At 37.8% G+C, this 13,320-nt stretch overlaps 1 protein-coding gene across 1 annotated transcript in view; it reads left to right on the forward strand.

Annotated features, from left to right (window-relative positions):
- The first annotated feature begins 340 nt into the window (after positions 1–340).
- The window catches only part of acsl6 (acyl-CoA synthetase long chain family member 6), a 38,113-nt gene continuing 25,133 nt past the window's right edge, over positions 341–13,320 (forward strand). The window contains exon 1 of the mRNA XM_032575551.1: positions 341–507. Coding sequence (XP_032431442.1) covers positions 462–507 — 46 coding nt within the window. The 5' untranslated portion in view covers positions 341–461. The remainder of the gene's footprint in view (positions 508–13,320) is intronic.

Consider the following 13,320-nt stretch of genomic DNA (forward strand, 5'->3'; position numbering starts at 1 on the left):
TTTCCAGGGTGAACCAGGGGTAACCAGTATCGGATGACTTTTTAAATTTGTGGTTGATCATTAATTGACATGCAGAACAAACTTCATTAGAGGCTCAACCTGACCTACAAGCCGTTTAATGTCATCAGGAGTGTCAGCCATTGCGCAGCGTCCAACTAGGTGAAGGTGGACGGCGCTGGAGGAGGGATGCTGTCCTCTTCTTCTTTCTCAGCTACACGTGTTGTCGTTTATTTTAAGGCAGATTCTGCACGCTGAGACCCCCTCCTGGCCGGAACGACCCCTTCCTTTCAATTGCCGGTCTCAGATACATCTCCCCCCCCCCTTCCAACCACGCAACCCCCTCCCCCTCTTCCCACCGTCCCTCCTTAATCTCCTAGATTGTCGGCGACTTGCTGCAGTCGATGCTGCAGTTGTGAGCCGCTCCCGACCCGCACCGGGACTCCTGACTCCATGAGAGAGACATGCTCGCATTCGTCCTGGTCTCTGGGTCACTCTGGATTATATTAGGTGAGTTTCATCTCTGCTGGTCTTTTTTTAACATCTTGTTCTCCTTTAGCCGATAGCCGCTGCACCTGCTTCTGTGTCTCGCAGGGGCAGAGCCTCATTGTGTCCATTCATTGCCGGTGTTTCGGCTTTTTTGCTTCACAGATGTAGAGATCCGTCTGTTTTTAACCGGAGTTGATTTGATTTGTGTAAACCTTGACACGTTTTTGCTGCTGGCGCGTTGCTTGCGCTGTAATAACGCCATTATGTATTTTTTTAAAATGATGCTCAGGAAACACGTGTAGCCTTCAAAAGCAGCATCGTTGCAAACCTTAAAGTAACAAAATCTAAAACCTTGCTTTATAATCCGAGAAATAAAGCTTCGGTCAGGTTGGCTACCTTTAATCAGGTATCGGTGCATGTTGGACATGATGCCTTGCGCCGTAAAACAAAACGCAGACATCCTTTCATTTAACCAGACAAAACAACGGAACCCTCCAGATATTAAATTATCGCTATTATTATGAGCGAATTGGGATAAACTCGTTCTTTTATGGCCTGCCAGCTGCTATAAGGTCGAGTGACATTGTGCGTGGAAACCGGACACACGTCATTTTCAAACCTCCCCACCATCTCCAGCTCACGTCTCTTGTCTTTTGGGCTGATTTGCCGCAGTGAGCCTCATCCGAAATGAGGAAGCGTTCAGAGCGAGCCCCGCACCGTTTCCTCTATTTACACTCAGTGAGCCGTTTCACACATGTGCAGGCGGTGAAAGTCAGCATTTTGTCTGAGATGTCCTCCGCCATGCATGCTCCGATGATGGAGGGAGGGGGGATGAGGAGGATGAGGAAGAATGACGCGCTGCAGAAGAGCGCCGCTGATTGGCGGGAGCTGTCCAGGAGCGAGGTGGTGCTGAATCCTGCGGCCTACCGGCGAAAACATGGCGTGAGCGGCGTGCTCCTACCTATACCCCAACCCCCACCCCATCAGAGGCACACAGGCGTTTATTACAAGGTGCTATGAAGATAAGCTGCGGGAAATCTCTGATAACCCTGATGAGATTTGTTTTCTCCATCATTACACTTTAAGGTTGCTTTATGTCACTGTAAAGAGTGGAATCAGAGGCTAGCTACTTTTAATGCTAATTCCTCCTAATCAGGAATGATTTTGGAGATTCTCCAATCAGGGAGGTCACCGGGGTTCAAAGGGGCATTATCCTCAAAGTCACATAATGCAGTGCACATAATGAAGAATATTGTATTTAATGTATTCCCAAACATGTTTTAGACATTTGTGCTCACCTGATTTAAATCATTAGCTCGTTTGCTGTAGTTAAACATTAAAGGAAGAACATTCAGTTTCCAGCTGAATGGAAACTTTATTCCTGTGGAATAAAGAGGACATGACCCAGATAATTATAATAATTTTATACCATTTATTTAGATGAGCAGTCCTGCTTCTTCATCTAAACTGAAGGAAAAGATCTCCAGAATTCTTAGAATATGAATATTACTATAACTACATGTGGAGCTCAAATATTGTATTTTTAAGCTTTGTGTTTAATGTAAATTGACTCAAATCATGATTTTTGGTATTTGATCTAACTCTGATATCTATATTTAATTATTTTTCTGAAACAGAGCTCTACTACTTTAGTATCTAGTGCTTAGTTTGTCCAAACATTTGTCAAATTAATGGTGAATAATCCACATCCTTTCACTGCATTTATATTTGTAAGATTAGTAATTACACAGTAATTTTCTTGTTAGCTGTAGAGCAACAGAATCTGTTTCAGATCTGTGGATGTTTTGGTGCATGAAATTTTGGTTAAATGCTTCCTGCAAATGAGCTGGTAACAGTGAAATTTAACAAACTTTTCTACCTCTTGTGTTGTGGGAGAAAATCCTCCCAAAATAGCTAACTGAATTACAAGTGTATTATTTCACAGCAATTTTTTTATTAGCTGTTTTTAGTTGCCTTTTGTAAGTTATTATTGGTGGCATAATCCAGACTGTAAATATTTCTACTTTGTGTCAAAGTCTTCCATGAAGCTGCCAACATTTTCAAACCTTACATGGCCGATAGATTTTAAAGGCTGCACTTGTTTCTCTTGCTGTTGAACCTGAATGTTGCTCTTTGGTGAAACTCAAGAGTTTCTCTTTTGCTGTAACAGTTCAACAAAACTTCAGTTACTCTGAATAATAATACAAACCAGCCTACACCGTTCATGCTGAGCAGTCGTCCAATCAAAACAAACTTTCATTGCAGACTCCACTCATACATTTATTATTTTTAGCCCAAATTTTGATTTAAAATAGTTTTTATTTTATTTTGTAGAGTGTTTTTGGATTAGAAGTAATATTATTTTGTAAGACATGCCTAGCATAAGTCCAGAAATGAGTCATATACAGAAACTGTGTGATTAGGGTGATGGCTTGGAGGCCTTCCAATGTCAAGGAATTGTGTCAGAATGTGAGTGGAAACAGGCTAAAAGCTGGTCAGCAATAATTAAAAGGGTTTGATTGTTTTAATCACAATAAAAGTATTTCTACTGATTATTGTGATTGGTATAAATTCATTTTGACATACCATTTTTAAAATATAAAATGTGATTTACAGTTTTGAACTGATTCCTTTCAGACTACCAAATTTAGAATGAGATGATTCCCTTTATGTCTGATTGAATTGGCTGCAGGCGTTCCTCAGGGAGAGGTTCTCATAGCATCTTTTACCTGCCTTCTCATCCAGACACCCTGCTGCTCCTCACTTTAAATAATTCAATGTAATCTTCATCCAGTGTAGCCCTGCGCAGCATGTAATCCAAGTCTTTTCCCTCCTCAATATTTCATTGAAGTAGTGAAGGTATCTTCACCACACCCATTAGACTGGAGGCAGCTAACACAACATCTTCTTGCTTTTAATTTGGCATCAGAAACTTTATGGCTCCTTTTGGGTGATTGCTTAAACAGCTTTCCTAGTGTAAAATATCTCGTTCACTTCTGCAATGGGTGAGAACTGCCAAGCAAATTTCTTTACATGTACATCTATAGAAAGGAATTATAAAATCCCTTGTAATCAATCTTTTGCAATCAATCTTTTGCACCAGCTTAGTCAGGCAGGATGCTGGGATACGGCAGCGCTCCGTCTGAGAGCCTTACTGCTGTCTCAGCATTCAGGCCCGACTCTTTCCTGTGTGGGACGATGGGCACCAGCTCAGCCTAATGTGTTAAAGCTGAAGACATAAAAATACTCGATTTAGATTTGATTTATTTATTTCTCATAAAGTGGACAATGCATATTAATCAACATGAATATGTCACATAAAAATGGCAGGTTTAGCTAAAGAAGCTAATTTTCCACTAGCAAGTTGATGGAAGAGATTAAAAATAAAAACAAGTCACAAGCCTAAGAAAAAAATGTAAAAATTATTCATTTAAAAATTTATTTACCATTTAATATAACAAAACAAGTGTTTTGTTTCCCCACTGTGATTTAATTGTTCATCAGAATGACATAAAATTAGAGATACGTTCAGATTACATGGGAACTTTCAGATTTAAGATTTTAAAGATGTCGTTTGTTCTGATTTGGCAGTCAAATGAAAAAGAGAACCACCTCCCACTGATGTGAGTCTCTGCCCTTTGTTTGAATGTGCAGCTGTAGTTTGGACAGGAGGGTTTTATTTGCATGCTAGCTCTTTGTCACTATGTGCAACCTAACATATGGCTGTGTATCATTTTCATGTAGTGAGGGAGAAGGTGAGCCTGTATTCAGTGTCAGAGATGGAGAGAGTGGTGAGAAGAGGGAGGCAGGAGGAGGGAGGGGTGTGGCAAGAGCGTTCAGCGTCTGTCGAGCTCAGAGTGGTGTGATACGGAAGCCAGCGAGGGCCAAGCTGATCCGAAGCGCTCCTTCGCTGCCCTCTTGCTTGCCTCAGCTTAATCTAGCTGGTGCAGATTCGCAGGTAATCACCAGTCTGCAGAGCATGATGCGATGTCCGCCTGTTTCCCTTTGAGACATCACACATATTTATGCACTTACACACACACACACACGCACCTACCAGGCACGCATTACACCTCAGTGGCTCCTGGACACCTCTGTAATTCCTGCTGCTTAGACCACAGCCTCTTTAAAACTTCTAGAAATCTTATTTCCTTGTCATCTTTTATACTTTCACTTGTTTTCCTTATTTAGAAATCCCTGCTGCTGCTTAATTTTCTGTTTGTTGTGTCATTGTTTTATTATTTCACTGCACAGGGATCATGGCAGTCACCAACTGTGCTGCATCGATGAAGCAGGACATGTGTGTGTGTGTGTGTGTGTGTGTGTGTGGGTGTGTGTGTGGGTGTGTGTGTGTGTGTGTGTGTGTGTGTATCTGGACGTTAGTGACTGACCTTCATAGAGATTGACAGGAACAAGTTGAGATCAGTATTGCAGCAAAAGTAAATGGTGACAGAGCAGGTACTGAGTGTTAAAAAGGAAAAACACTGAGACAACACTACAGGTGAAGTAAAACCGTAAATCAAGGATGAATTGCATTTTAAAGGAGAAAGCTGAGACAGTTCTTTTAAGATGAATAATGTATAAATCGAGAACAGCAGTGAGGTTACTACTGGTCATCTGCCTTTGTGCTAATAGGCTGTAATCTCCCCACACTGGACTGTAATCATTGGTGATGGATCTCGGATGAGGCGATGGGGCGGGACTTAAGGACGAGAAGTCGACTTCCCTTCCCACTAAGCCTGATTCGCCGTAAGAAGTGTGTCTGACCCTTTCACCAGCGCTGAACCATTGTGAAACTTCTGATGTAGTTGTGGTGCTAAAGATTTTTGCTAAGTCGAATCAACAAAAAGAGTGGATGTAAAAATAACTGAACTTATTATTTTTAGCATCAGTTTCCGGTGCTCTGGCTTTAGACTGTGCTACAGCAACGCTTTATGTTATAAAAATGAACAGCACAGCATGCGAGTCATTCTATGTGAAGATTTCTATCCTCTCTGAATGCAAACCCATTATATTCTACCATTTGTTTTATCCCAAATTAACGGTGGCTGAATTTGTTAATTTTTATAGTTTGATTCTGATTTTTGGCAGCTGTGTAAATCCACTCCTGTATGTATGGAAAGGTCAAATGTATATTTTTGTTTACTCAGCTGTTCATCCACAGCATGTGTGCGAAACGTTTGTGCTTAAAGTCCACATCTGTTCGGTTTTTCAGCCAAACTTCCTCCTGACTGGAAATGTTGATGTCTACCTCCGGACATCTACTCAATATCAATCACAATTTATTAAATAAATCTGGCGTCTTGCTATATTGACAGTACATTTATCATTAAATTTTAAAGTTGGCCAACCACAACCATTTTCCACTCTTGTATTTTATTTAAATTGAACCCCATGTTTTTGCTAGCTGGCCGCATGGTTCAAGGACGTTTATGTCCTGATTCTGGTTTGTTTGGTGCTGAAGATGATAACTTCCTGAATCTATTTCTATATTTAAACATTTGATATTGAGCAAGACAGAGTAATTCAAGAAGTTTCCTGTTACTTCACGTTGCTTACTTTTTCCCGTTTTGAGAAATTTAAATCCCATCTGTAGCAAAAAGGTGTATTTCTCTGCTTATCTCGCCATTTGTCTATGCATCTGTGTGGGTGTAACATGTCCACACAACGTCTGAGTAGATGGGATGTAGAAGTTTCATTATGATGCAAAAATTGCATCATAAAAATTGCCTCATAAGCAAAGACATTATTCTTTGCAGTTCTGCTGCGTTTGCAGTCTAAGTTATTTCCGTCTTTCAGTCAACAATGACCAGCTTCCTCGTCTCTGTGGAAGAAACAAATTTACACAGCATGATACTGCCACCACCATTATTTTATAAGGAAGGTCTGTTCAGGGGGTTATGCAGTGTCTATTTCTGCCACAATGAAGGCCAGAAACTTACATTGTGCTCCTTCCTACATCTTCCTCCTTATGTTTGCTGTGTGGAAAACTGCAGAACTTCTTTCTACTTCCTAATATTCTATAAAACCCAGGTTTATGGGGAGTAAAGTTAATCATCTCAAAAACCTGAGCGTTAGTTTATTGCATCTCCTCTTGATTTTTTTTTTTTAAAACTGCAAACCATATACTAAATTTTTCATCTTCTTAATTTTTTGTGTCTTTTTAGAAGCAGAATATTTATTTTGACAGGCTTACTAAATAGGTGTTCATAAGCCTGCATTTTAATTAAAACCTCTGAATGTTTTGGTCCCTATTACTAATAAATGAAATTAAAAGTAAACTGGATGAATACTTTGTGTTGCACCTTATATTTTGCATTTTAAGTAAAACATCACCAGCATCCATTTTAAATCTGCATGAACTGCATGAACTGTGATCAATGGCCGACCAGAAGCATTCAGAGGGCCGTAAATGGCCCCTGGACCTCACTTTGGACACCCTGGGACTTAAGCATGTCCATCTGCATTAGAACAGGTGAACATACTTGCCCTCCTGTTAAATGTGATTGCGCACAACTTCAGTCAGACTTCTCTGTTTGCCTATTTTTTTAAAGTCCTATTTTAATAAAAGCGTTGCTGTTATATTATATGAAGGATATTCCACCAGTTTTCAATTTTCTCAGGTTAATTTAACGTCAGTGTTTGTAAAGAGTGTGTACATTTGTTCTAAGCTAATTTCCGGTGAACAGCAGTGACAGCTTGTCAAGGCATGTCTCACTGACTCTCAATAGCCAAAGTCAACGGAGAAAGCAGCTTTTCAGCCACACAAGAATATGAGTGCAGGAAGAGAAGGGGCTATAAATAAATGGCACTATTCAGGTTATAGTTTGCTTAATTTATGAGTGGAGCGTCTAGCCACAGTTCCAGAGATGCAATGGCTCTCAGCAAACTTTAAAGTTTTTCATATGGGGTCACAATGAAAGCAAAGCCAGGTCTTATTAATATAGTATGTAACTTTTTTTTTTTAAAGCAAGGTCTTAAAGTTCTCCTCCTTATGGAGGTCATTGATGTCACTGATGGGGATTTTGCAGGCCTGCTGTTACTTTGTCCCTCCAGCTGAAGCAACAGTCCTTGCAGAGGGCAGCAGGGACAGGTTTCAAACCCTGCGTGTGGATGTATTTATTTGGATGCGTGTGTGTCACTGGGGTGCCTTATTGAGGTTACTGCGGGACAAAAATGGCTTTCCGGTGTTTGAAGAAACTATTTTGTTTACTCAAATTAATTACATCTCCTGATTAAAGGCATTCTGTACATTTGCATGGTACATCAGTTTTATCTTGTCTCTTCATGTTTTTCTGTTTCAGAGATTGAGATGTTATAATTGTTTCCTTTTATGATTTGTATCTCTGCTATAACTTCTGGTGGGTTTTAGCCTCTGATCCTTGCAGGATTCAGTTTCCTCATGAGATCTTCAGTTGTCCTTGGTCATTTCTGAGTCCTAGCTTCTTCCTGATCTGCGCTGAATGTGTTTAATTTTATTCCCTAAATTCCTGCATTTGCTGTATCATCACTTTGTTTATAGTCAAAGTTGGGTTTTTTTGTTCCTTCATCTGAGTTCTTTTTGAGTTTATGTTACCTGCATCTGGGTCGTCATTTCATTCAACACGTATGAGTTATTATAAGAGACTTTGGCAAAGACTTTGGTTGTATCATAATAGATATAGTCTCAACCAATTAACTATCATAGCGCCGCAGAAGCGAAGTTTAATGTCTTCGGGGCGCCATTGCTATGGCAGATGTCGTAAAGCACTGGGTTGCTATGGTGATACAGTGGTTCTATGGCGTTGACGGAAATGGAGGGACCGTTTAGACCGTGAATCCACAATGCAGAGGATTTTAAAGATATTCGGTAAGCTTCTGTTCCTCGGCGTGTTTTATTAATTTTCGTTTCCATATTTTTCTGTTCTTTTTTTATTGTTTTTCTGTTCAGCAGCTGCTATGATTTATTCTTTGCTGATAATTAGTCACGAACGTCGCTCTGGTTAGCATAATGCTAATGCTACCCTTGGTAAATGTTAATATTTACTTTTTAAATTGTTTATTAATGAGTTTCTGCTGCTGTTAGGTTGATATCATAATGATTGCTGTGTCAGATGGCCATGTAGTGTTGGACAAGGAGGGACTGTAGTCCTGTTTGGTGACTCAGATCTACGAACATTTATATCTGGAAAATTTGTCATCAGTTTGTCAGATAAATCCAGGGATTATGCTTGTTGTAGTTTCAGTAGATGCTGGAATATTTGGGGGTTAATGGATTGTAGTTGTGATTATTTCATTTATGTGTTTTAGGTGTATCTTCAAAAGTTTTTATCGTTAGGCTGTGCAACACAGATTCTGCATCTTGGGAGACCAGAAACATTTTTGAAACCGGATCCAGAATGGATGATTCTCAGAATATCTATTCCACATGGCTTTACAAGCCGCACCTTTATTTTATTTTATTTTTAACGTTGATGTAAGCTCCATCTCTCTATCCACATTCTCCTAATGAGAACAAACATGGCGCCATTCTTAGATTTAAGAATGATTTAAATATTTTTTTCTTCTTGCTTCAGTGCAGTTTGCATGTATGTCCAGTCAACAGTAGAGTTTATAAAAGAATGGAGGAAAGCAGAAATAATGAGGGCCAGTTAGAGGTCTGGATCGGCTGTGTCTCCTGCTGTTGTCAGGCTAATTCCAGGTAGGAATATGCGGAGCATTGGCATGTCTGTTGTGGATTATTTGTAGATTTATGTCCACACTGTGGGCTCTACATCAGATTTTGTGACTTGTTTAGACAGGTAAAGTTTTTGGGTGTCCAAAAAATGATCAGCAGAGATTGGTGAAAATCAGTCAGATTTCCCATTTTAAAAAGTGGATGTCTGATGTCATGTGGATAAGTCCTCTTCACTGTGTCCAGTTTGAGATGAAGTATTTGTAAGCGTCTGTATTTGTGTGCAAGGATGCTTTTGTAACCAACCGCACTCTATTTTTTTCCGGCTATCTGCACAGTGGTGTCAGTGGGTTATAGAGTCTGTCTATATTTAGAGCAGGTCCATTTCTCTTCATCAGCTTCTCTCTTCAGACACGCCACTCCACTGTCCAATCCTCGTTTAACTCAAATAAATAATCTACATCTTGCAAGCTTTGTAATGCTGATTTAGCCAAGTTGTTTATTTGGTAAGGTAAGCTAAAACATTTTCACCCTCAAATTTAAAAGTGTTTGCCAATTAGGATGACTATTCTCATTAAAAAATGAAGAAATTAATAAATAATAAGGATGGGGAAAAAATAGGAAAAAAATGAAAATGTGATAGTAAATAAGAAAAAACATTAATTAGAAACAAAAAATAATGTAATAAATAGGAAACTAAATAATGGTGCTGTTGAAGGATATTAATTTATTTTCCACTGGACAATCAAATAAGTTGGGAACATTCTTATTCTTCATTTTTTATACACAATATTTGGCACATTACTTTATCAAGCCATGTATTTATATATTTGTTGTCAATTTTGACAAGATCTATCCTCAATATTGATTCTTCATTTTTCTGTGCTAATCTCGGTTAATTCCGAGAGTGCAGAAATGAATTTTCCAATAAATATAACTAAAATAACAATCAAACTAAAATAACAATAAAACAATAAATACGTACTTAAGAATGGAATAAGAGTTATTCCATTAGTTTTATTGTTATTTTAGAAGTATTCTGTTGATAAAGTGTGAGTATTTAGCTACATCTTTAAAAAAAATTACATTTATCACCTAAAACTATAACTTTATGAATTTATTTGACTTTATAGTACATGATAATTAGTTTCAGAAGGGTATAAAAACAACATTTTAAAGGACTAGCTCATGTTTTTTATGCATATTTTCACACTTTGTAGCTAACTTACTGGACTCAAGCTACTGGCTCAATTTTGGTTTGTAGCATAGTTGATATTTTATTCAAGGGATTGAACTTTAAACAATGTTTAGACATTTTAGATCTTCAGACTGCAATACAATGTACTCATCTCAAATGTTTTACTTCACTCAGTATTCCAAACTCTTGAAACTGTGCCAGTTTTTGGCTTCTTGTGATATTTTGTGGAACACACTCCAGCTGTAAACACCAGGACTCTTTGTATATTCATCAGAACAGTACATTATTTAACCAGAATAAACTCTGGCACATAGCTTTGTCTCTATCCTTACACATGTCAGCAAACTTTGTGAAGTTTACATACTTCAGAAGGGAAAAGAAGTTGATAAAAAAAAAAACATTCCTGACTCTTAAGGAGCTCTTAATCCCTATTACTTTTACATTAATACATAGAAAAATTAACGACAAATATAGAAGGGATTTCTGTCCAGCTGTGCCGTTATGGTAAACATGCGTCTGCTGTTTATGGATCTGTTATCAGACATATTAGAGGGTTGTTGTGGTTTTCCAGGCACTCGTGTTTTCTGTCACAACACAGACTCAACTGAATTAAACGGACACATGCCATGTGTGCGTTAGGTAAATTAAATTTGAAGAATCTACAGCTGAACACCTGAAGGGAAAACATGATGAGTTATTGCTACAACATACAACATAATGTTAGTCCGGTACCACGTTCTGTGTATTTGGTAACATAGAAGAAAGCTCGCTCTTTTCTTGTTTAAAAAAATACGTTTTTCTCTGATTATCACTGGCATTTCTGTAAAGAAGAAATTTCAGATGGTGATAAATCATAGAAGTGATGTTTCTAAATATGTATAAGGAACATCATGCAATAGTCTGCAGAATTTGTACAAATTTAACAAGCTATCAAAATATGTATTTAGGCTTTGCAGCTGTTTGGTTAAAAGGATCTCAAACTTTTAAAATGCCATCAAAATTATTATTAGGTGTGTTGCAATAAGCAATAAATCAATTAATTGCATAATAAATTAAAAGGTGCTCAACAATTTCCATTTGCATGAGTTATTGTTTTTTTCTTTTCTCTCTTTCTACCAAAAACTGGATAAAAAAGTCTTCAGTCTGATGAGTGAAGACTTTGGTCTCAACTAAACTTTTTTTAAAGGATAATTTTGTTTACAGAGACGTCATAATTAATTTTATTTGTTGTTTCTGTTGTTTTGTCTGTTTATTTGGATATTTAAAATGTCTTCCAATTCCAGTGTTAAATGTTTATTAGAATTTAAAGCTTATTGATATTTGATCATAATCATATTACCATTGTAATGCTTGAAAATGTTCTCAAACAACAATATTATCGTTTATCACAATAACTTTTTGGACTATTTATCATCCAGCAAAACGTGTTATGATTCAGCTTCCCTTATATGTAGTAGGTGTAAAAAAATAAAAGTAACCTTTTGCCAAATATGTGAAAGATCAAGCCAGCCAGCGCTTGCATAGCTTTGGATATTTTTATGTTATCTATCTGTAAAGTTTGAAGATAAGTGATTCTGTGTGGCTTTCTGTGTGTTGGAGTGAAAGAGGAAGTGACTCTGATTGCCTGTACTATTTCCTCAGCAATGCATGAGTGATCAGGTGATATTATCTCTGACTCATTTCAAGGGGATGGAAGGAAACCGTTTAGTCATTGTTGGAAACTGACTCCCCCTTGGCTAAATTATGCATGTTGCAGTGTGTGTGTTTCTCTGTACACGTGTATGTGGCAGAAACTGAACAATAAGAATGGTAGCTGTAGATATTACTGTAGTACTCTTGAGTTGTTTTATACAGTCAAATTAAAAATCTGTGGGAAGACCCCTTATTTGCTACCATTAGCTGTTGGCACAAAAGTCTGATTTTAGTGAATCAATTTAACACAATGTCTGAAAATGTGTTTGAAACCGCGTGTATGTTTAACTCAAACTGGTACGGAATCAGGTTGGGTGATTGGACGAATTTATTGACCATCAGTCAATAGGCTGAGCACTTCACTGATTGTTTTTTAAAAACATTTTTTTATTTAAAAAAATGGCTTTTTTACAAATACACATCTTACACAAATGACTTTTAGAAGATGCTCACCTATCGTACTTCCTGTCTGAGTCGAAACGCTTTTATTTTGAAGGGATATTTTCCTGTTTAAATGTTAGTACAAAAGCAGCTTAACGAAAAGATGTAACGTAGCTTATAAAATTAATTTTATTAGCCGCCTTGATAGAGGCACAAGTTATGTTTCTGATGTACTGATGTAATAAGTACACGTTTTAAACATTGTGCGACTTAAACTGTGCTTTTTATTATTAGTTATTTTAAGTTGCAAACACATTTTAAGATAATTTTAAGTTGAGGATTTATTGCCATTAAACCTAAAAATTCCTCAGTAAATTGCCATCTTTCATTGAATCCCCTCAATACAATAAAGCTTAAAACAACAGTAGTATTCAGAAACACAGTCAAGTAAGGCCTACATAGATGATTACGAAATTGATAGTAGGCTACCATCGTAATGTTAAAATAATAATAAAACTGAAATGCCAAAATAATCTGCGGTTTGTTAATGCAGGCTGGTTCAAAAAGACCAAAAGAGAGATAAGAAAACGGAATCATTGGTAAAACAGGACTAGCTTAGCCTGGCTGTTAGCCTGCTCTGGAACAGGCTAGCTGTGCAGAATAAATCGCCATGGCAACTGCTTTTGTGAAATCGAGTCGATGCTTAATTCATCCAGAATATCTGAAAAATCCCTTCTTAATTCCGTTTTCTGGAGTTGGGTTAATAATTTTACCAGGCGGTTCCAAAAATGAGCTCCGAAGGTGTGCTTATGGCCGGTAGGTATATTTTTCTGTCATTTGTGACGTGAGTGGGAAACGGTTTCCCTGTATTTTTCTTCGAGTTTTATTTACGACCAACGTGCGCTGTCGC

Source organism: Xiphophorus hellerii, chromosome 11 (genome assembly GCF_003331165.1).
Source record: "Xiphophorus hellerii strain 12219 chromosome 11, Xiphophorus_hellerii-4.1, whole genome shotgun sequence".
In the NCBI taxonomy this organism is placed as follows: domain Eukaryota; kingdom Metazoa; phylum Chordata; class Actinopteri; order Cyprinodontiformes; family Poeciliidae; genus Xiphophorus; species Xiphophorus hellerii.